Raw genomic sequence first — 21,420 nt, 5'->3', positions numbered from 1 at the left:
TAGTACTTACTATGTATTTATTGTTACAAGTGATGTTTTGAGAAAGAAGTTTGTGTTGTGGCTTTCCCTGGAACCAAGGTTTCCCATATTCAATTCTCATTTTTGCCACCATTTCCTTGTTTCCAGCAGAAAGTTCAGATGCAATCAATGAAATGCGCCGTTCCATAATACCATAATTCATTGAATTCAAGGAACGTACAGATGCAGCAGGCGGTGCATATGGAAGAGGTGTGTATGAAGATAGGATAGATACCAGGTTGCGTGCAAGTATAACTAGGTATATCCTGCGCATGTACCTACCCCGTACTGGTTGGTATCTATGCCTGTGTGTGCAGAGCAAAATCCGGTTCAATCTTCTTCTTACAGCCGACATAGAGCCTGAAATATGTTCATTATCCAGTGTGTTGCCCGTTTAATAGCTTTTGAATGCCAGCACTGCCAGGTACATTGTACTGTACAAGCACTTTAGGTGTGCAGAGATATCGATCTAGGGCTCGTTCAGCCTCTTGAACCAAAGCTACTCCATACACATACCATACCAGAAGTTGGCTGGAGGGCAAAGCCGCATGATGTTCAGCATATCCTTGTCTGAGCCCTTTCTATATAGCCAGGGACTCTACAGATTAGATATATCCATGTACTGCATGTCGTCGTGCTTGAACCTCTGTTCACTGCTGGGATACTTGTTCCACCACCCCTTATATTATAGAACGAGCGCTACGGCCAGCCACCATCCTGCACGTCTCGTCTGAAAGAACGACTCTAAGGACAAGAAGCACGGCTCCCGCGTCTAGTTTCGGAACATGCCGAAAATTTTAGGGACATGAGCTTAGCCTTAGCCGTGTTTAGCTCGCCGACGAAGCCTGAAAGGATACCGAGCAGCTAGCCCAGGGCGCCTGGACAGAGAAGTTGAAAGAACCTGCGTGGAATCAACTAACAACGAGACCCGGGATGGTGCCCGCGTTTTAGTGCCCAAACTTTGTTTGTTTCTTGACTACTCCGTACAGAGCACAGATCTTGATGCCCTTCGGCAAGTCGTGTGACGCCAGCGCTTGTGGGAAAAAGGGCAAAACATTTTAGGGCCGATCAAAGTAGAGGACATTTTTTGGTCCTACTTCTGGCGAGGGCACGTTTTACTGGCTAACGTTGGAAAAAGAGGCCTGGATCGTGATTCTTTCAATCGAGATATTTTCAGTAGTCCAAGAGGCGGCGTCAACTACGAGTATTGGACTTGGAGATCATTCTGGGGAACGTGGAAGCTCGGCCTCTCCTCACCAAACTCGCACAAGGAGGGGCTGTCCATGCATGCGGAACCCTCAATACAGCGACTTGCATTGTTTCACATTTCAACAAGTCGAGGAGAGACATAAATCTTACCTATAATAATAATAATGAAAAGGGATGGTTGTTGGCATCATGAGATGTAATGTTGTGGAGGGATTGTGGGAAGTATCTTAAACACTTGGGATACCAACTTCGCCTGGAGCCTTCGACCTGCAAGAACCCAGACACTCGCAGGATGCTTGTTGTTGATTTTACGCACCTCAGAAGCAGAGATTCAGGCCCATATTTGTCTTTCGCATTCTATTCCGTTTTTCCAACAACCCTGGCTGTTGAAGCGCAGATGCCGTGGACTTCGGAACTCGGACTTCTAAGGGTGGCAGTATTTCCCACGCTCAAAAGGAGAACCTTTGGAACTTATGCATTATAAAAATTACCGGGGTGCTTACTGAGCGCGCTGGATGAAATGTTGAAGCATGATATAGCCGAATACGGGCAAAGTATGGCGGACAACAGCCGGTATGGTACTCCGTTGCTTTCGTGTAGCTCCCCCCAAAGGTCAACCTGCATGACACTAGCGGCCAGCTTCAACGAAACCCGCCGTCCATGCAAGTCTAGGGGAAGGGGACGCGAGGATGATGCTTGGCAGGATGGAGCATGAAAACGGGGTTCGCCCGCACCCATCACACAGAACAGAGGGATTCGCATGCCCATCATTGGTCATGTGCCAGCAGATGATGTAATTCGCAACCGAAGGTCAAAAACCCTGGATCCAGATGCTGGGAAGGGCTACGCATAGTAAAGCTGCCTGCTAGGCCTCTGATAGTTTAGCATCACCCCATGCATAAAGAATAAAAATCATGAAGGGATATGCTGTTTATGCTGTTCTGGTCAACAGAGCGGACGAACTGCTTCGCAAGTTTGCATCCGCAGTTCCGGGGAAGCATGGCCGCTTGTCCATCAAGACGCGAGGAGAAAGATGATGAAGCAACGTAGCCAATCACGGCGCCTTTGATGACGGAGCCTCACTTTTTAAACTGTCAGCACAGATGATGCGGGTCTCTTGCCCATCTCCGTCGCCTTTTCACCCTCTAGCCTACTAGGCCCTAAGGGAGATTGAAGTCTATCACGTGAATACGATTTTCATTTTTTAGGCAAAAATAAAAAGCAGGCGATCGAGGGGATGCGGGGGGTGGGGGCAGGGGAACGAAACCCGAGACGAGACCCGGGATTCCCACACCGATGCGAGAGGATCGGTCAACCGTCAGCTCTTGGGCAATAATGGTATGAGGCGCCTTTGACAGTCACCCTTGAGCATTTCCGATGAACATCAATTAAACAAATTGACGGACGGCGGCCGGAGAGCTCAAGAACAACAAATTCCGACAGGGTGCTACAAAAACATCACGACGATGGGACCCTTGGCGACGTGGGGGCAGACTGCAGGAGAGGAGGCAGCGGGTGTTGGTAGGGCCGCTGAACAGGACACCTCACCTGGTGGTGCCATTTGCTGATAACGAGAAGGGGGCCAAAGCGACGGGGATTGCTGAGCTGGCGGCTTGGTATGATTTGACAAGGAGGGGGAAAAAGCAACTAGGCCGCCAGAAGTGTCAGCATTCGCCGAGATCCCGAGAAGATGGGTTCACCTTCAGATGGACTGCAGCAAGAAACTTCCGCTACTCCTGCCAAACAGACACCGCCGTGAACTTTATCAGAAAAGCTGGGAGTTGAACGTGTTTGGTTTGCACAGAACAAGGGGGTCAGTTTTGTTCGCTTTTTGCCCGATTCCCTTGTCCGTTCCCCAAGACTTTCCTTCCAAGTCCTTTCCAGAATTGAGGCTTGACACTTCCGCCTGTCAACATGGTCCCACGATTGCTCCATGGAATGGAATCATGCTCAGTGGTTGGTAACACAATTCTTCCAGCCCTTGTGAGCCTCTCCAAACAAATCATGGGTCACTGCGGAGCATGTCGGCACTTCTGCTCTTCATTTCCACCCCCCGTATGAGTGGGGTGACATGCAGCAGCAGTGCCTCTTGTTGTAACTCTGGCATTTTACCGAATGGGCGCCCCAAGCGATATCGGCAAAATAAACAAATGCAAAAAAAGCAAATCGGTAGAAAAGAGGAAGGAGAAAATGATAAAACGAAAAGCTAAAAAAAAATCCAAAATAGGTACTTGTGAGGGAAAATACGAGAAAGACGCCGGCGTATTTTGCCCCATGTCGAGGCAAGGGCCAATTTCGTCCATAAGCTTCTAGCGTCTGAAATCATTAAACAGAGCGCAGTTAGCGTTCGAATCAGAAGGGCGGGCCCAAGTTCCGTCGCCCATTTCTCCTGGCCACCGCCCACCAGGTCAAGGGGAGGGAGGGGAAACACGCACCATCGTCCGTTGTTCCTCTATTCTTTTCCTATTTTGATTTTGAGATCAAGCTAGAGAAGCTTGTTAGGCATGGTGCCCGCCGCCGGTCACAACACCAGCACCATAGCATTATTTTTGCTGCAAGAACAAGAAGCTATTTTCAACCATGACCGAACTTGGTCGTTAACTCCTGAAAGGTCGTTAACTCCTGAGACTGAAAATACTACATATGAGAAGAATGTGGCAAAGCTATCCCAGGGGAGAAGAATTTTGTTTCTTTCTGACCTGGATACGGAAATATTACGCGAACAAACCAATTCCAAATTCCAGTCAGAAATGCTTTCCACTGCCATTTTTCTTTTTTGTTTTTTTTTCCCCATCGTGGTGGAATGACCACTTGGCCAGGCGATCAGGGATTCATGTGAGGTGAGGTGAGAAAGCATGGAAAAGCCACCGTTTTCTTCTTCTTTTCTTGACAAATTATTATTCATTTTCCACGTGTGATTCTTTCTTGAGCCCTCTCTGGAGTTGCATTTTATGACACGTTGAATGCGCTATTGAACGGGCTTTTCAATGTCCTTGACTCATGAAGGCTCTTTGAATCGAAGTGCCCAGTTTTTCTTCTTCTTTTTTCTTTTTTCTTTTTTCTTTTTTCTTTTTTTTTTTTTTTTTGAGCCGCCTTCATTTCCCCAAAAGATTAGTGTTATTTTCTTTTTTTCGTTTTGGAGGAATGCTGGAAGTTGAGGTTTTGGTGATATGCGTGCTGATCATCTGATTCTCTTCATATAGATTATGATACAGGGTCGATCTGCATAAGAAAACAACTAATATTGCTGCAATGAAACGCCAAGAGGCAAAAAAGAAGAAGAACGAGGAGAAAGCTGAGAAAAAGAAAGTTTTTTTCAAGCCATCTATCTATCTTTGGTCGAGCCGGCGAAGCGCGTTTCGACTTTCCTTCGAAGTTGAGAAGCGCTCAACTCCTTGTCAATTCGCCCAGAAATAGGAGTAAGGAAGGCCCAACCCCTGAGCAATCAAGGAACGAACATGGTCACATCAATAATAATCAAACTCACTCCCTTCTCCTGCGAACAATCATGACTGAATTGCCATCAATTTCCTCTCATTATGAGTACTGTAGTGCTTCCATTCCCTCTTCCCCGCTCACCGTCACTTAAGCATTCAAAAAAGAGAGAAGATCCCAGCACTGGGAAGAGCTCCCTTGATCGTGGTCCGTACAGAGTAAGTAAACATACTTTATACCGAGATAAACATTGATAATAGGGAAGGGAACAGGGGTTTAACTAAATTCAACTTATCTTTTCTGCGGAGAATCGTATTGTAGCTTGTAATTTTATACTCGGGTAATACCAGCCCGAGTATAATACGATACGGCTAAACTCAAATCCCCGGAAACTCCAAAAGGGGCAACAGAGCAAGGTATAAAAGCCTACGTTGTACGTACGGTACAGCGTACGCCAGACGTCGCGTACAACCAACGAAGAGAATAATACGGATTAGTAATGATGGAAAGAATGAAACCAAAGTAAGATCAATAATAAGCAACCCAACCAATATCCTGTAAAATAATATATTTCCAGCATTGTTAAACTCTCGCCACACACATGATGAGTGATTTCAGCCAGTGAGGTGGGTGAGTGCCCGCCTTAATCAGCCATGACTAATACAGCGCTCTCTCTCAGTCGCCTCGCTTAGCTTCAAAAGCTGGGCTTAGACTCCGCGTTAGTCTGCCGCGCCTTTCCCCTCTCATCCTAGTCAACACTTGCTCCAAACCTCCCAAGCGCTCTTAGTGTCCTGCTTTTGGCTGCGAACAAGGCCCTAACCTTCTTGTGCCCCTGGTGCATCGCCACGAGTCCATTCTTGCTAAAAAGCAGCGCTTGCGACTATTACAGTTAGTTCCACGCTTTTGGTAAGTACTTTACCCCCTTGGCTCCCCCTGATCCAACCGCATTCAACCCCATCAACCCCCATCCCATCACTCAGACATCTCCGCCCAAATTCACCCCTAAAAAGTCCATCATGGCGAAGGGTTGGGGGTCATTGGGCGACGAATTCGATGGATTTAAACCTGGCTGATTGTCTTATTCTCTCAAGCTCTGCCCCAATCCCCTTCCCTTCCGCGTGCCGTTTGGCCGGTGTTTTCGCAACCAGGGTGGAAACGCGTAAATTCTTTCAGGAGTCAATAAACAAGAAAATAAGAAAAACAGAAGCAGACAGAGAGGAAAAGCTTCTTTGCTTCACGACCCAAGAGAGAAGCAAAAGAGCAAGAAGAGGAACCGGAATCACACCCTCACCTCCCACCACCACTGCCGGAACGGGTCAAGATCATTTGGCTTATTGCTGGTACAAGTCATTATTTATTAACTACAGAAAATACTTTTTGCGCACGGTTTGTTGCTGAAGATTGTGGTAACATTTTGACAACATCCGTCTGGTTGACATTGGCGGAGAGTGGGTCCCTTAAAAAATAATTTATCTGCTCGGAATCCATCCTCATCATCCTTTGATTTTTATTTTAAACTTTTGGGGGGGATCTTTTTGTCCCAATTTTGTATCCCTTTGAAAATCGGTGGCGCCCGCCCTCGCTCCTGTATAATTCCTTTTGTACTCCGTACCGACACCTGACAAGCAGAAGCAGCGGGACCACAGCACGCCCACCAACCCCTCCTCTTGGCCCCAATAATACACAACTCCCTCGCTCCCGTCTTCGGCCTATCAGGCCCCTGGAAAATTTGGGGAACAAGGTTCAGACGCCCAGGATTGCGAATTCGAGGAAATCACAAGGAAGAGGGAAATAGGGAGCAGAGATACTCCTGGGAGTGGCGATAACTGAGACAGGAAATCCTGGAACGTACGTGTCTCCTCTGTTGCTCTCGGATACGAATTTCCTGCTCTTTCTGGGTGTTGAAGGAGGACTATTCTTTTGATTGCTGGACACTTGGGGAGCAGGGAGGCAGGAACAAGGACACCACTACACGCTACGGGCGTAGGCTTGACTTAGGGGGATTAATAATCATCATTATTATGATTGCCTAGGGACACCGTCTCCAACCAGTCTAAAAATACTAAAATATTATCGAGCTCCACCCGACCGCCTCTCACTGTTCTCAGCTGCTGGAACCTATCACTGAGCGACAAGAAAAAATAAAACGACGAGAAAAATACACCGCGGTCTGTTGTCCGGTAATCCTGATACCGGCTCCACTTTTTCGCTGTGGGTTGAGGAACTGCTTACCCACTCGAAGTACCATATTTGCTTGTTTTTTATCGCATTTTACTTGGTCCGCCGGAAATTTCCCAGCTCGACTCCGCCCAGCTTCTCGGGTATTCTATCCTGCAGCAGAGGGCCCCAAGGTCGCATTGTTTCTCCCACCTGGCTCGTTCTTTTTGTTTTTTTGTTTTTTTTTTTTTTTTTTTTTTTTTTTTTTTTTTTTTTTCCCCCAAGGACCTCCCGCTCCACCAGTCCTGGACCGAGATCAAAACCAAGCGCTTTGCCACGATCGAACCTTCGTTCCAGCACTACTTCAGACGACAACCTACTACTTTAACTCCTCCCGTCAAACTGGGAACAACGCAGCTTTTTGGTCAGACTAGCCCCCATCAACACCTCTCCAATCATCAATCCACTTCAACCACCACCAAACCACTGCACCAGCCTTTTAAGTTACTGCCACTACCGACCTTCCTTGTCCCATCACAAGCCAGCGGCTCGTAGTACGCAGCGTAGTCTCCCATCGCCCCCGCGATTCTACCAAACGATACCACGCTTATTTACTCCCGAAACCCCTACTGAGCTGCGGTGCTGCCACCTGGTACTTTATTTAGAGGCTTTTTATTTTTGCTTATTACTGTACCTCGCACCATTCATCCTTCTGGGTTTGACAAAGCCTGCACCCTACGGATCTCGTGTGGTGTCAGTCAAGGTTAAAGCCTGTACAGCTTGAAGCCCCTAAAGTCCCGGCTAAGACGATTAAGCACTCGCACAAAACCACACTTCCCAGAGAACACACACCCACACACACTTGCAAACCTTCACCCCCCATCGTTCAATCGTTCCTTTTCCAAAATACGCCGTCATCTTTATCTCTAGCTCCCTCCCCGGTTTTTTCTTAGTAGTTCATCACGACTAAGGCCACTACACCAAACGCAAACAGGCAATCTTCGGGTCTTCTTGTATTCGGTTGCTTTTGGCCTCCTACAGGAGCTACCTCCGTCCGTCCCACCCCGACGCGCTTCCCGCAGCTTGTTCCTTGTTATCCTCCCTAACCCTCCTCCGCCTCTCCAGCTAATAACGCGGATTGTTTCGTGGCCAGGCACACCTCACTGGCTCTCACTAGCACGTAACGTACAGAAGTTCATTGCTGTTCTTGTGAGGAAACCTTTTTTCCTTCCAGTTGCGCCAAGCGAAACAGTTCCCCCAAAAGTGCACATCTAGTGTTTCGCTGCCTAGTCGCAAGAGAGACTAGGACTTATTGCTTGTAGGGGGGAAATAGAAAGGGATCTTTACCATTTTCAGACGCAAGAAAGTCATTATATGGACAGGCCGGCCTCTGATTACGCGCAGCCAGGTTTGCACTCTCCGAATCCAACATTGGCGGAGCCACAATCTGAACGACCGGCTGCAGAACAGACTGCTGCTGCTGCGTCCGGTCAGTACACTTCGCAGCCCGAAGCCCGACCCGCCACTCAGTACACTGCGCCAGCGGAAGGGCGACCATCCAACATTTCGTCCTCCAATACCCCCCAGCCGGACTACGGTCTGAACCCGCCGGCGCCCGCTCCTCCCCAAACCCAACCCCAACAGCAACAGCAACAGCAGCATCAAGCGCAAGCGCAGCCTCAACCTCAAGCCCCTCCTCCGCCCGCAGCTCGCCCTCCTCCTGGCCCTTATCCTGAATACCTGACCCGTCAGCCACAGTACCATCACGCGCCTCATACCCAGCCCGGCGGCGCGGCAGGTATGGCTCAAGCAACAAGTCCGTCTCTGCCCTTACAAACTGGACAACAGAGTGACCAGCGCGCTCCATCGATTAATAAATCTGACACCGCCGTTCCTATAGATCCCTCAATTGCGGCATCGAGCCCCACATATCCTCCTCCGTACTCCCCATATAATCCCCAGGGTCACGAAATGACTCAATATCCGGGTCACCCTCCTCCACAGATGTACGGCCGTCCAGATTGGCCACCACATCAATATGGACAGCATCCACATGGCTTGCCAGGGCCATATAGTTCGCCTGGCACAACGGTGGGTTCTGCGTCTCCAGCTGCGACCGCAGGCCCTCGTCCAGGACAGGTACGGTTTGAATGCTTTTTGTTTTTTATTGCCTTTCCCTTCTTTTCCGCTTCCCTTTATCTGCAGTGCGCGTGCGTGACTGCTTTGACTCTGTTTTGTGGCGCCGTACGAACTACCTTCGAACGAAGCAAAATATCGAACACATCATCTGATTCCATTTGTCTACACAGACTCATTCTCTCTCCCAGGTATACTCCTTCGTCCCAATCCCCGGTGCCCAGCAGCACAAGCGCCCCCGCCGCCGATATGAAGAAATCGAGCGAATGTACAAGTGTGGCTGGAATGGATGCGAAAAGGCATATGGCACCTTAAACCACCTTAATGCGCACGTCACAATGCAATCGCATGGCGCGAAAAGAACCCCAGAAGGTTTGTTGTTTTTATCTATTTATACAACGCGTCTCTTATTTTATTCCCCTGACGCGCGTGGTCTTGTGTGTTTTTTCCCGTTTGTTGTTTGGTCGCAAAATGCTTGAAGTGGTTAGCTTCGCCCTTGCATTGAGCTAGTCGCGTTACACTGCGCTGGTCCACGGGTGCTGGAAACCACACGTGGAGACCTTTGCAGTAGCGCGCAACGGCGCCGTTAGCTAAAACCATACCCGACGCCAAGACGACGCTACCCATAGCCCACACTTCCCAACACCCCTAAGAACCATCCGCGCTATCTCTAACCCGTCTGGTTGGTTCATTCTATCTTTATCTGCAACCTTGGCTAACATCACCACCCAACCCCGCGTTTTGGGGGTTTGTCTTCCCAAACAATTTAGAATTCAAAGAAATCCGAAAGGAATGGAAGGCCCGTAAGAAGGAAGAAGAGAACCAACGCAAGGCTGCTGAGGAGCGAGAGCGTGCGGCCGCACAGGCGAACCAGCAGGTCGATGGCAGCGCCCCGGCTGACCCTTCACAAGCGGCCCAGTCAACGTCGTACCCTGGCGGTATTCGTCCTCAGCTACCGCCCATTGGATATCAGCCTGCGGACGGCCAGGTCCCTGGTCAGTACGGCGCTTCCGCTGGAGCTGGCCTGGTATATCCCCCAAGCAATGGCCAGATGGCAGCGCCATATCCTCCAGCCAATTACCCTCATTCCCCGTATGGCCAGGGAAACCAGGTATACCAACCGCGTGAGTGATCGTTCACACGTCCCTGCCCCCCTCTCTCATCTGGAGTCTTCTCTGTTCAAGTTTTATTCTATCCTCCTCCAAACCGACAAAATGAAAGAAAGAAAGAAGCTTTGAAAAAAGGGGACGCTGGAAACAACAAGTCGTTGGCTTTTTTCCTTCTAGTGTGTGTGTGTGTGTGTGTTTGTTCGTGCATTGGGAAAGAAACAAAATTTGCATTTTTATTCCCTATAAATATTAATCGTTTTTTGTTCTCTTCTATCTTGTATCACAGCGTGGTACTGACGGCTGATGCTGTAGCCCCAGAAAATCAATCCAGTAGCTACCAATAGGGCTTGATTTGATGGGGGGAAAAGAAAAAGGGCAAAGGGAAAAAGAAAGGGAAAGGCGGAGGTAAACAAATGGAAGGTGAAGAAAGGGGGAAAAGAACAAAATTCTCCGGACATACATTTTCTTGCATACTTGCTTGAGACACGCACACTCTTGCTGCATCAAGGGGGGTTTTCCGTCTCTCTCCCTTCTTTTACTTAAATTGGCATTTTATTACATATATTTGAGGGGGTTGTCTTGATCGGCCTTTTTTTTTTTTTTTTTTTTTTTTTTTTTTTTCCCTTCTCTGTTTGTGTCAAGGTTTCATTTCCAGTGTGCGCATGTGTGCGGGAGTGGAAGGAGAGGGGAATTTCTTAGTGTGCTGTGCTTTACCTCCACGATTCCCCAGTTTACCATTATTGTTCTTCACTTGCTATTTCACACAAACATTGTTACCCTCCCCTTGTGGTTTCTTGTCATCATTCCATGTTCCTTATTTTCTCACCGCCTCGCCCGAGATACAATACATACCTCTCCCCCCCCCCCCATAGCACCTTATCATTTGTTCTGTTTTTCTTCATTTTTTTTTTTAATTTTTTACACATCCCTTATGAATGCTTGGTTGCCTCATTCGCTATTTTGGTTTATATGTGGTTTTCTGACATTGTATGGATTTTTCCCCTTCGCTCCTCAACCTCGAACTCCCCATTCTCATATACAACCATACCGAGTGCAAATTGTTATGCGCGTAGCTTATATGTCTGCTACGTTTATTCTCATTATTTCTAAATACCAAATTCTCTACACATTTTTTCTTTCTCTATTACGCTCCCCACTCTCTACCTAAATCAATTTCTTCCTATGCTTTTTTCTTGTGTTTCCAAATAAAACCTGGCTTTGTGTCTATCTTATCACACCCAGGCATACTTTCTACAATTTATTTCTTTTCGCCTCTCGATCTCTTTCCCTTTTATCAGTCGTACATACTATACATAGCGTAACATCCCGTTTCCTTCCATCCTGTGCCTCTACGACCACTATTTGATTCAATCGAAATTAGAGGAGGAGAAAGTTGGGAAGGAGAAGAAGAGATCTACCAATCCAGAGAAGGGTTATGATATAAGGCTGAGTGAGGACTGAGAGCGTCGAAAAGAGAGGCCCAAAAAAATTAAAAAAAATTGAAGAACGGAGAAAGGGCAAAGCTGCAGTATTTAAGGATTTTATGCTTGATTGGAAATTTTTTCTAATGCAAGCAGGTCAAAAGGAAAAGGAAAGAAGAAGGTATGAGAATAGATATATGGGTATATAATGGCATTTTCCTTCTTTGGTTCCTCCTTTTTCTCTTTTTCCTCATTTGTATTTGATCAGTTGAAATTGAAGTGACTGGTGGGAGTTTGTTCCTTGCAATATGTTTGTTCTATCTCTTGTATTGAAAGCTTTAATTCCCTCTTTCTCTCTATAGGATTGATTGTCTTTTCTTCTTGTGTATGTATGTATCTACTGCATATCTATCTTGTGCAATTTGGTCTAATTCATCTCACTCTCCACATTCCACATTCCACATCCTCATTTCTCCTACTTCTTTCTCCTTCTCCCCTCCTCCCTACTCTACTTCTCTATTATTATTATCTATCATTACGCACTCTCCCACTCTCCGTTTTTCTTTTCTCTTCTTTCGACGAATTTCAATTAAGTTTTAGCTCTTCTCAACCAATTCCTTCCCATTCTTCATTTATTCCACTCTATCTGAATTCCTTTTCAGAATTTGCTGGTTGCCAACATGGCTGTTCAATATCGCCGATCCCGCCAGGTGCTGGGTTTGGACAGACTAATCCAACTAACTACAAGGGCTGATTATCTATATGATTCCTCTTCCTCTCCACACCATGTAAGAATGAATAGTCATCAAAGATGTAGAACGGATAGACGTCCGCAATTTTTCAGTTGAGCGATATACCCCCTATCTGGGCCCATTAGGAAGATACTACGTTCGGTAGGGCCATATCAATGGATTGCTATTAAATAAATACTACTTTGAATACTTCATTATATTATTGCGCAATCTTCGAAGAAGAGAGTAATTAAATGCATTCATTCGCCAGTTAGAAGTTACTTTTTGACCAGAAAGCACAAGCATCGAGCATCGATCGATTGATCGATTACCTAAGCTAATTTCCTAAGTTAACGTTTAACTTTAGCAAGTCTCCAGACTACAACGCGTGCAATATAGATAGAAAGAATATACCGGCAAGCTCAGATGAAGTTCAAGACTAGCAGACACGTAAATCGCGTCCCTATTCCCTCGCCATTCCTAGTGTTCACCCCAGTAGAGCACCCTCCAATCTCCAAAACATGACCTCGCTCAGCTTTACGCTACTCCCCGATGCTCTACTTCAGCTGCATGATGTGCTCATATGCCTTGCAAAATTTAACGAGAACGTATCGATTGAAGCTGAAGAATCTTTCGTATGGACAATTTTCTGAGTTTTCTTCTTCAATACCTCCTACATTTTGAAGGTTTATTTATTTGTGGCTGGCTGACAGAAAAGTAATGGAGCGGAAACATGACAGCTCCGGTTCTCTGCACTGAATCTGACAAAGTCAGCATATGCATCTTTCAAGTTTGATGCCTCTACATTTTTCTCACAGTATATGTTTGTTGGCTCGGGGCGCATTGCATCCGGCTCTGGGAGGAGAAGTGCGGCAGATAAATTAACCTGTCAACTATACATAAAGGTTCGTGAACGATACTTTTTTTTTTTTTTTGGGGGGGGGGGGGGGGGGGGGGGGTAGGGGTCTCCTGTGCCACTCGTGTGTTACTAGTTGCTAATAATTTATCCAGACGCTCTTATCGGTGTTTAGGGCCCGAGCAAGTGACTTCAAAGACCGAGAGACTGCTGTTGAACGTTGTGAAATGCGGCTTCAATACAGTCCGGACGAAACCCAGTGCAGATTTATCATCCAGATGATATGCAGGCATGGTATGGCGCAACCCATTTTTTTTTTGGCATTGATTCCTTTTTGTGTTTGGCACGCTAACGTGCGTCATTTAGGGGTCGTCAAGACATACAAATTAACTTACGAAGCTGCGGAAATTCAGCATGCTCTTTTCGACAAATCTAAGACCGAAAACCAATGGGGCATAGATTCCAAGTATCTGCGAGAAATTATTGACCATTTTGGTCATACTGCTGAGCAGTTGGATATATCCTCTGAAAACAATCGAGTGGTGTTCACAAGCTTTACTACAAAAGTTGCAGATGGAAAAGGTAAGGAAGGGGGTGCATTAATTGGTCATGAAAACTGCTTCTAGCCTCTAAATGTCTAACCTTTATCTGCAGAAATCCTCAAGCAACCCGTTCATACGTCGGTAGCTATTGACATCAAAGATTTTGACCATTTCACAGTGGAGGATAAACTCCATGTCGCTATCAACGTCAAGGACTTCAAGGCCATTGTCGTCCACGCGCATTCATTGAGTGCAAGGGTAGTGGCACGATATACCCGTCCATGCCGGCCAATGCAGGTGTCGTACGAAGTAGGTGGGATGACGTGCGAGTTCACGTTAATGACGAGAGGGGAGAGTGGAGAGACGTCGCCCGGATCTGGAAATAGGAATCGCGAGTTATCTGCTCGGCCATATCCACGCTCTACTACCGCCCATTCAAGAGAGCCTACAGCCATTCCGCCACCTGAGATTCCGGAATCTGTCCCGAGAGCTCACCCTCTCCAACCACCGTCGCAAGCAGCAGCCAGAGAGGAAACTCAGACGAGTGTCCTGCCGCACCCGCCACATGCGTCAGTTCCCTTCGAATCATTGTTCGTCCCGGTTGACGACGACCAACAATGGGATGAGCCGAAGTATGGTGATGAGGAGGAGGACACTCTTGGATGGGATACACACATGGATCAGGTATGTCAGGAGTTACTTCTTCGTTTTTCGATCGGCAAACCTAACTCAGTTCTATAGGATGCGCTGCAGGCGAGCATTGGAGGGCGGATCCAGGATATCACGCCCACTGGGGCAAGTATGAGACAGCGAAGTGCCCAGGACCAGGAAAGCTCCGTAGCAATACCTCCGACGCAACGGATATCTCAGGTATGTATATCCTTATGTTTTGGCATGCTGATACTGACTTTAGAATAGGTACGAGGGATATTCGATTGACATTGCTGGAGAAGTGGTTTGAATTATATATTGCGTCCTGCATAAAGTAGCCACCTGATAGCTGAATTGGTGGGCTCCGTATGGGGATCGGCAAATTGACAAGAAGGCACGTTTGGCTCCTTCTCTGTTAATATGCTTGATGCGAGCCTTCCACGAGAGGTATATGCATTCAGGCCGTCATAATCCAACTTGTCGCGCAACCTGCTCCTACACCGGTGACCGTCCTGCTGTCTTCAATGCTCAGCGGGATCTCATTCCACCGCCCAGCCACATTGCCCTGTGTATCGGTGTTTGGTCCACAGTTGCCATGCTCACCCCATCCGAATGCCACTACCTCCCCGCTCTCAATTATAGCAACAACATGTTCACTCCCTATTGCCAGCTTCGTCGGCTGTGGAAGCTTTGGTGGAAGTAACTGGCCGCGATCATTTCTGCCCCACGATCTGGTAGACCCATCCTGTCCATGAACATATACACCATGCCAACTGGCTGCTAGCATGGCGTAATTTTTAATCTCCTTCGGTGCACCAGAGATTATGTTCCACTTGTCAGATCCAAAAATTGCAATCTCCCCCGTCTCAGCACTTCCAGCAATGACTGTAAATTCTCTTCCACAGGCAACCTGACAAGCGAAGAATGAAATATCCTCGATCTTTTGCGGTGCCCACAGAATTTTCTTTTGTACATTCCCTTCACCTAGCTGACCTTTCCTCGAGATTCCCCATCCATACACTTCCCCATTCGATAGCGTTGCCGCTGTATGGGAAAGGCTGCTAGAGATAGAAATTACTTCAGCCGCGGGTGGTGGAAAGTCGCGAATCCGCGTGGGACTATTTGCCTGCACGCAATTTGCCCCCAGCCCTAGTTCACCTTTATTGCCCACTCCACAGGCGTAGAGATGACCCCGTTCTGCATCGACGAAAAAGGACGCTTCCCATGTTGCCGAAATGGCCTTGAAGCGATTAACGAAACTCCCGTCTTCTCTGACAAATACCACTCTACTGAATTGTAGTAACGAGGAATGTCTATCAGGATCATGTGCACATCTGCCGTTCTGATTAGTTCCAGCAGCATATACGGCGCCGGACTTGAAAAGCACTAGAGTATGGTTCCCCCCAGCGGCGATTTGGGTGGGTTCATCTGATGCGAGGGGAATGTCGATTCCGTCTGAATGATTTTCTTTATTCTCTTGTACAAAGAGACACCGAGTGGGAGCTGGAACATCGTCCAAGTGGCCGATCCCTAACTGGCCTGAGCCGTTTGAACCAAATGCATAGAGGGGCATTTAGCTTTCGGATCTGGCTTTTTGGCTAATATAATGTTAGAAAGCGACATATGGATGGAAGTGATTATACCAACAGCTCGTTGCATACATATTGTGCAAGATGTGGAAATTGTAGAATAATAAGGTTTGGCGGCCCTTTGTGAGCAGATGCCTAGGTAGCTGAGGAAATATACGCTTATATATATATAGGTATTTCAGGATTTACCAGCGGGGGAAAAAAAAACCAATATAGATTAGCTCATAGAATGGGATCGTTGAATATACTGTATGATGTTCTCTTGCCCTGGCTTCATTGGATTAGGTGGTTTCAGCGGAATTTAGTTCATCCGGCGGATCGCTGAAAATAATTTTTGAGCGCGACTAACTCGCGCCGTAGCAGATAGAAGATGGTTCTATCATACCCACAGAAAATTGAGTTGATGTTCCCTTATGATAATAGGGTAGGCTGTTGAGGAACTTGAAATTAAAAGGACTAAATTGTGGTAAGTTTTCCCACCTCGTACCCGTCTACCAGCCCATCCACGGAGATCCCTAACAAGTTTAGATTTAAACCCCGTTGATTCTATTACGGAAGCTCGAGAGAACAGCACAGTTTTATTACCCCGAGGAAAGAATCCGGAGGAGGCGTGATTTAAATGCTTCGGTGCAGCAATGTCTGTGCCCGTAGCACATTTGCTACCAGATTGACTGGCAATGGAGTCTCCGTTCTATTCAGTAGACTCCCAGGAGGGCTTCCGGCGAAACATATTGCTCTGAATGGATCCGAATATAGGAGGAGTATTTCTACCTCGAGGTCCGATAGACGTTCTCCGCGTGGCGCGGAACGTGCCCCACGATTAAGATCAGATGCTCCACGCCGTGCGCCATCCTGGAAGAAGACCGGCTACATGAAATCCAATGTGAAAGATGAGGAGGTCGTTGCAGCAGATCTTGGCGAGGACTCAAAGGTAGGGGCTGACGGGAAATTACAACCGGGTGAGAAAAGAATATGGAGGCCAACGGTGTCGAAGAAGGCAATCGACATTGAATTGGAGTGGGCAAGGGATCGGGTTGCTCTGTCAAACCGAGTGAAGCAGATACTTAAAAAGGGGGACTTTGAGAAGGCAGTTACATTGGTGAGGACGGCCCAGTCGAGGGGCTATGATTGTATGGTTGCTTGGAACGAGCTGTTTGACCATGAGATGAAAAATGATAAGCCGGTTGCGGCTTTCAAGCTTTATAACGACGTGAGAATAAATGCCCTGTTTCCATTCTTGTCAAACATTCCGAAAACTAATAATACTGGATACAGATGAAAAAAAGAGGTCGGAAGCCTAACACATACACCTACACTATTATGTTTCGAGGCTTAGCGCACAGCAGTTCAAATAAAGCAGTACAGATAGCACGCTCGATTTACAAAAGCTTGTGCTCACCCAGCTCCGGAGTCAAACCCTCTATCCTGCATGCCAACGCCGTTTTGGGCGTTTGTTCCAGACATGGTAATATGGATGCTCTGTGGGAAGTGGCTGGGTCCCTTCCTGAACGTGGTGACGGCGCGCCAGACTCTAGGACTTTTACGATTATACTCAATGGCATCCAGACCCGTACAGCCAACGAAATTAAGGCGTTTAATCCGCGTAGTCAAGCGGATGGGATTGCGGAGAAGAGAGCGGCAGCGGTGCGGGAAGGGAAAAGAATATGGGCTGATGTTGTGCGTCGATGGAAAATGGGAGCATTTGTTGTCGACCAACCTCTAGTGTCTGCGATGGGGCGTTTGCTTGTTTCTGGCCTACGAAAACGCGATTGCCTCGACGTGTTTGCTCTGCTGCACCAAACGATGGAAGTTCCTTTTCTTGAAGATGTGGAGGCGCAGCTTGGAGCACTCCGAAGCAGAGAGCAAGCGAAACATACAGAGCAAGCGAAACATACAGAGCAAGACGACCTGAAGCCGGCGGAACAGCAACAAGAAGCCACTTCTGAAATCAGCCCAGAGTCAGAGAAGGTGTCAATGGACAGCGATGAAACAGACCCTCTTCTAAACGAGGAACCGAAACAGATATCTGAGGAACCGGAACCGCTGCCCGAAGAGCCGGAACCAGTATCTGAAGAATCGGGATTTCCAGACGAAGAAGCCGAACAATTCAATGAAGAGCCCGAACCATTATCAGAAGCCGAAGAGTTTAAAGGACTATTCAACCCAGTAGACCTCGCGCAGATCCGTAAAACCTCTCAAGCGAATAGGAATTCCCGCCGCCCAAAAATCACCCGCCCCATTCCCACAAACGACGAATTATCCTTGGTACTAGCAGCTTCCCGAACCACGCCAAACGGCATTGCCATTGGTCGAGCGTACTGGGAACATTTCACATCGGGACCTGCACAGTCCGCGATAAAGCCAGACACGCATTCCTTCCACGAATATCTGCGCCTACTGCGCATTGCTCGCTCCAGTGCCGAAACCCTTCGAGTCATTAAAGCCATGCTAACTCGAGCCGGCATGGTTGCGCGCAAAACCTTCGTCATCGCGATAAGTTGTTGTTCCCGCGATCGGAAGAACCCGCACGTACTCGAGACAGCAGGCCAACTGGTCGGCATTATGGATACGGCGCTCATGCAGCCGGAGCCTGAAATCCTCTCGAAGTACGTGGAACTTGTCAGATATGGCATTTCGGAGGAAAGCGTTCAGGAATCCACTCCGGTCCGGTCACGCATGTCGGATCCGCAGACTACCGATCATGTGTTTAAGAAGAGGGTATTAGACGCAATTACCGCTCTGCGGCCTCATGTGGACAAGCTCATATCACTGCTTGCCTACGCGACGCTTTCTAAACATGGCAAAGACGTGGATGATGAAGGGACAAGGGTCAAAGCTGCATCGGAGAGAGTTGCTGAGGGCTCTTGGCCATTCTCTCGGCACTATCTACCTCCCTTTGAGGAGTCAGTTTATATCCTGAAACAGGCCAAGCAACTACATGATCTGGCGCTTAAGGAAAAGTCGCTCAGCGCTGAAGAGCGGACCGCGCTGACAACTGAAAATCAACAGCTGAAGGCCATTCTCAGTCCAAAGAAATAGAGGGGAAAGCATTTTATCAATATAATTGTGCCGAATGATTTCATTTATCAGATCCGCTTGCTGCATTTTCTTGTGAGGCATCTGCAATTCCGCTTTTACAACACCTATACCTCTAATTTTTTTCGACGCCCCTCATGGATTCCGTGTCTCGCGTGGCGTCCGTTGTTTGATCGATCCAGCTAATTACCTTACATCTGTATATTTTAGATCCATGCTTCGTCTCTCTGGTTGTTCTTCTACAATTATCATGGAGCACTATCAAGTTCTCATTCTTTCTTATACCTTCTATTGATCATGTACTATATAGACATCATACCCCCCTGTCTTCCCATTCCATTTATTCATGAGGCGCCACGTGTTCTTTGGATGACCGTTCTTTAGGTATGTTTTTGTACGATATATTGTCTGTAGTTGTGCGATTGTGGTGTGAATTTTTTTTTCTTTTCCTTTTACTGCACTACATCAGAGAATAAAGGCTGGCGTCTTTTTGATTTCTTCTCGTTTTGTCCATTTTGATAAAACCTCCCTCCCATAGCCAGGAAGCTTGGGTTAAGAATATAAAGCCTGTTCTGACTCATGGTAGAAAGTATTTTCCTGTATCACTGAACCGAAACATGTTTACTGAGCATACATAGCCTGCGGCCGCAACACCTAAAGCAACGACGTAGAAGGGTCGGAGTTGAGAGAGGTATTTCGAAGGTAGGAAAAAGGGGGCTTGCATCAATTTCTTTCTTTCTTACTCCTGGACCTGGACCTCGTTTTGGCATTGAATTCCCCGGGTTCCAACTTCTTAAGATAGCGGGCTCTGATAGTTTGTCGATTAGAAATGTCTGGTGGGTTGAAAAACACAAGGGAGCCTGAGAAGAAAAAAAAAAAAAGCGAGCGTCGACATTTTGGTAGATAGTTTCGGAGAATATACCAAACGTATAGAATAATAGTTATTAATGTTGAAAAGCGGAATAGCCAGCTACTTCGTGCATAGATATATAGAAGAAATGTAGTAAATCAGTGGGAGTGGACCTTTTTTATTTTTATTTTTTTTATCCCCTTTCCTGTTAACAGTCGTCAGTCGTCGAGATCAACGATAAACCTGGACCCATTTTGGCATACTTCGGCGCTGTCGTCGCACCATTTAACTACAGCAAAAGAGGGGGGGGGGGGGGGAACGACGATTTTGATGCCAGGATTGAAAACCAACCCAAGGGCCCTTGAAAAGCCGAACACAAGATAGAAAAGCATGACGGATCACTCCACATGTCGAGCCTTACTTAGCAAGTTGTTCAACCCGAAAGAACTGTCCAAAAAAAGAAAAAAAGCGCATCTAACAGAGCACATACATACACACATACATACATACAGTAATAATAATAAGTTCAACAAAAAGCGCTGAGTTGATGACCCAGATTGGAGCTAAAATGGAACGGCGCCAATATCCGTGGAACATCATCAGCTTTTTATTTTTATCGTCTCCCTCGTCATCAATTCTTCACAGGCAAAAATGTCTTCGGTTTTCCCTACCACTTCAATACCACTTCTGATACCAGGCATGTGATCGGCCAGCAGAATAGATAGATAATTGCAATAATAATGGCTTACTGCCGGGTTTATCTAGAAAGCAGCGGCAAGTATATAATATAATTGATATTGAACCCATCTCCTCCTCCTCGAGCCAGCCGGCGTGATGTTATCCGGGGCTAATTGTAGTTCCGTTGAATCCTCCTTTTCAAAAAATACTGCCATTATTCCCTCAGCAATAATAATACTAGCTAGCTGTCTAGATAAGTCGGACGCGAAACCCTCTTCAAGAGAATAACCAACCGAACCTAAAATGGGATAATATTTTCGGGCAGCAGTTGGGCTGATGGTGGTGCATTGCACTTCCAAGCAAAGCCCCCCCCCCTGTTGACCACCCCTGGCGCTCGGGAGGTCTGTCTGTCTTGTCATTTTTGTGCCCATGATTGCGAGGGCACATTCTTTCTAAAGAAAAAAAAAAAAAAAAAATCTTGCGGATTTTCGTTCTTCATTTTGTGTTTCTTGATGTTGCAAGCCAATAGCCGTGAAAGCAAACTGCATGTTCAATTGGGCCAATAAACTATCCTTTTTCTTCAATATCCGCAATACTGAATTTTTATATCCGGTGAAGGGTTATAATAAGAAAAGAGGTTCCTTTCTTCTCATTGAAAATAAAATAAAATAAAATAAAATAGTGCCTTACTGTATTATACCTACCAGTGAAAAATTTGCGACAAATAATTTCCTGGACAGACATGATTGTTCTCTAGCCTTGAGATGGCGTAACGCCACCTCCATCGAGCCCGAGGACCCTTGGCTAGTTTGTTCCGTCAGAGGGTAAGTTAACTAATAATAATAATAATAATAATAAATGATTGGAAGTCGCCTAGTAGCAGAGGATCTGAGACGAGGCCTTTCCGACCCTTGGACCCTTTGGGTAAATAATGCCATGCCAATGCCTGTTAAATGTATGCAAACGGAGAGGACTGACGACGTGTTCAGCGATTATCCGGGT

General features: G+C 46.9%; 5 protein-coding genes across 11 annotated transcripts; 4 read left to right on the top strand and 1 right to left on the bottom strand.

Moving 5' to 3' along the window:
* The first annotated feature begins 50 nt into the window (after positions 1-50).
* On the top strand, positions 51-5,365 carry BDCG_17466. 2 transcript variants are annotated; one of them, XM_045426586.1, is made up of 3 exons: positions 150-4,067; positions 4,431-5,184; positions 5,342-5,365. In XM_045426586.1, exon 1 carries the CDS (start codon positions 3,732-3,734, stop codon positions 4,032-4,034), a length of 303 nt encoding a protein of 100 aa, XP_045281989.1. In that variant the 5' UTR covers positions 150-3,731; the 3' UTR covers positions 4,035-4,067; positions 4,431-5,184; positions 5,342-5,365. The 2 variants fall into 2 exon arrangements, with proteins under 2 accessions (XP_045281988.1, XP_045281989.1); XM_045426585.1 differs by lacking the exon at positions 5,342-5,365 and having other exon boundaries at positions 51-4,958.
* A 1,751-nt stretch (positions 5,366-7,116) lies between these two features.
* Positions 7,117-12,115, top strand: BDCG_07119 (C2H2 transcription factor; the record flags this gene model as incomplete). Of its 5 annotated transcripts, none has more annotated exons than XM_045422888.1 (5): positions 7,117-8,635; positions 8,720-8,958; positions 9,147-9,327; positions 9,726-10,079; positions 10,383-12,115. In XM_045422888.1, the coding sequence occupies 5 exons, from the start codon at positions 8,194-8,196 to the stop codon at positions 10,406-10,408; spliced, it is 1,242 nt and encodes a 413-aa protein (XP_045281983.1). The 5 variants fall into 5 exon arrangements, with proteins under 5 accessions (XP_045281983.1, XP_045281984.1, XP_045281987.1 ...); XM_045422887.1 differs by having other exon boundaries at positions 10,377-12,115; XM_045422890.1 differs by lacking the exon at positions 10,383-12,115 and having other exon boundaries at positions 8,191-8,227; positions 8,285-8,635; positions 9,129-9,327; positions 9,726-10,087.
* Positions 12,116-12,595: 480 nt separating this feature from the next.
* BDCG_07118 (DNA repair protein rad9) lies at positions 12,596-16,129 on the top strand. The gene is made up of 7 exons (XM_045422886.1): positions 12,596-12,851; positions 12,957-13,121; positions 13,228-13,366; positions 13,439-13,654; positions 13,727-14,298; positions 14,356-14,484; positions 14,533-16,129. Exons 1-7 carry the CDS (start codon positions 12,738-12,740, stop codon positions 14,551-14,553), a joined length of 1,356 nt encoding a protein of 451 aa, XP_045278423.1. The 5' UTR covers positions 12,596-12,737; the 3' UTR covers positions 14,554-16,129.
* BDCG_07117 lies at positions 13,189-16,284 on the bottom strand. 2 transcript variants are annotated; one of them, XM_045422884.1, is made up of 2 exons: positions 15,927-16,284; positions 13,189-15,863 (listed from the first exon to the last, which is right to left on the bottom strand). In XM_045422884.1, the coding sequence occupies exon 2, from the start codon at positions 15,836-15,838 to the stop codon at positions 14,723-14,725; it is 1,116 nt and encodes a 371-aa protein (XP_045281982.1). In that variant the 5' UTR covers positions 15,839-15,863; positions 15,927-16,284; the 3' UTR covers positions 13,189-14,722. The 2 variants fall into 2 exon arrangements, with proteins under 2 accessions (XP_045281982.1, XP_045278422.1); XM_045422885.1 differs by having other exon boundaries at positions 13,382-15,863; positions 15,913-16,250.
* On the top strand, positions 16,224-19,913 carry BDCG_07116 (pentatricopeptide repeat protein). Its single transcript, XM_045422883.1, has 3 exons — positions 16,224-16,320; positions 16,383-17,064; positions 17,130-19,913. The coding sequence occupies exons 2-3, from the start codon at positions 16,474-16,476 to the stop codon at positions 18,891-18,893; spliced, it is 2,355 nt and encodes a 784-aa protein (XP_045278421.1). The 5' UTR covers positions 16,224-16,320; positions 16,383-16,473; the 3' UTR covers positions 18,894-19,913.
* Positions 19,914-21,420: the final 1,507 nt, after the last annotated feature.

Source organism: Blastomyces dermatitidis (assembly GCF_000003525.1).
Source record: "Blastomyces dermatitidis ER-3 genomic scaffold supercont1.8, whole genome shotgun sequence".
NCBI lineage: Eukaryota > Fungi > Ascomycota > Eurotiomycetes > Onygenales > Ajellomycetaceae > Blastomyces > Blastomyces dermatitidis.
Note: the sequence above shows the minus strand (reverse complement) of the source record. Positions and strands in the feature narration are given on the sequence as shown.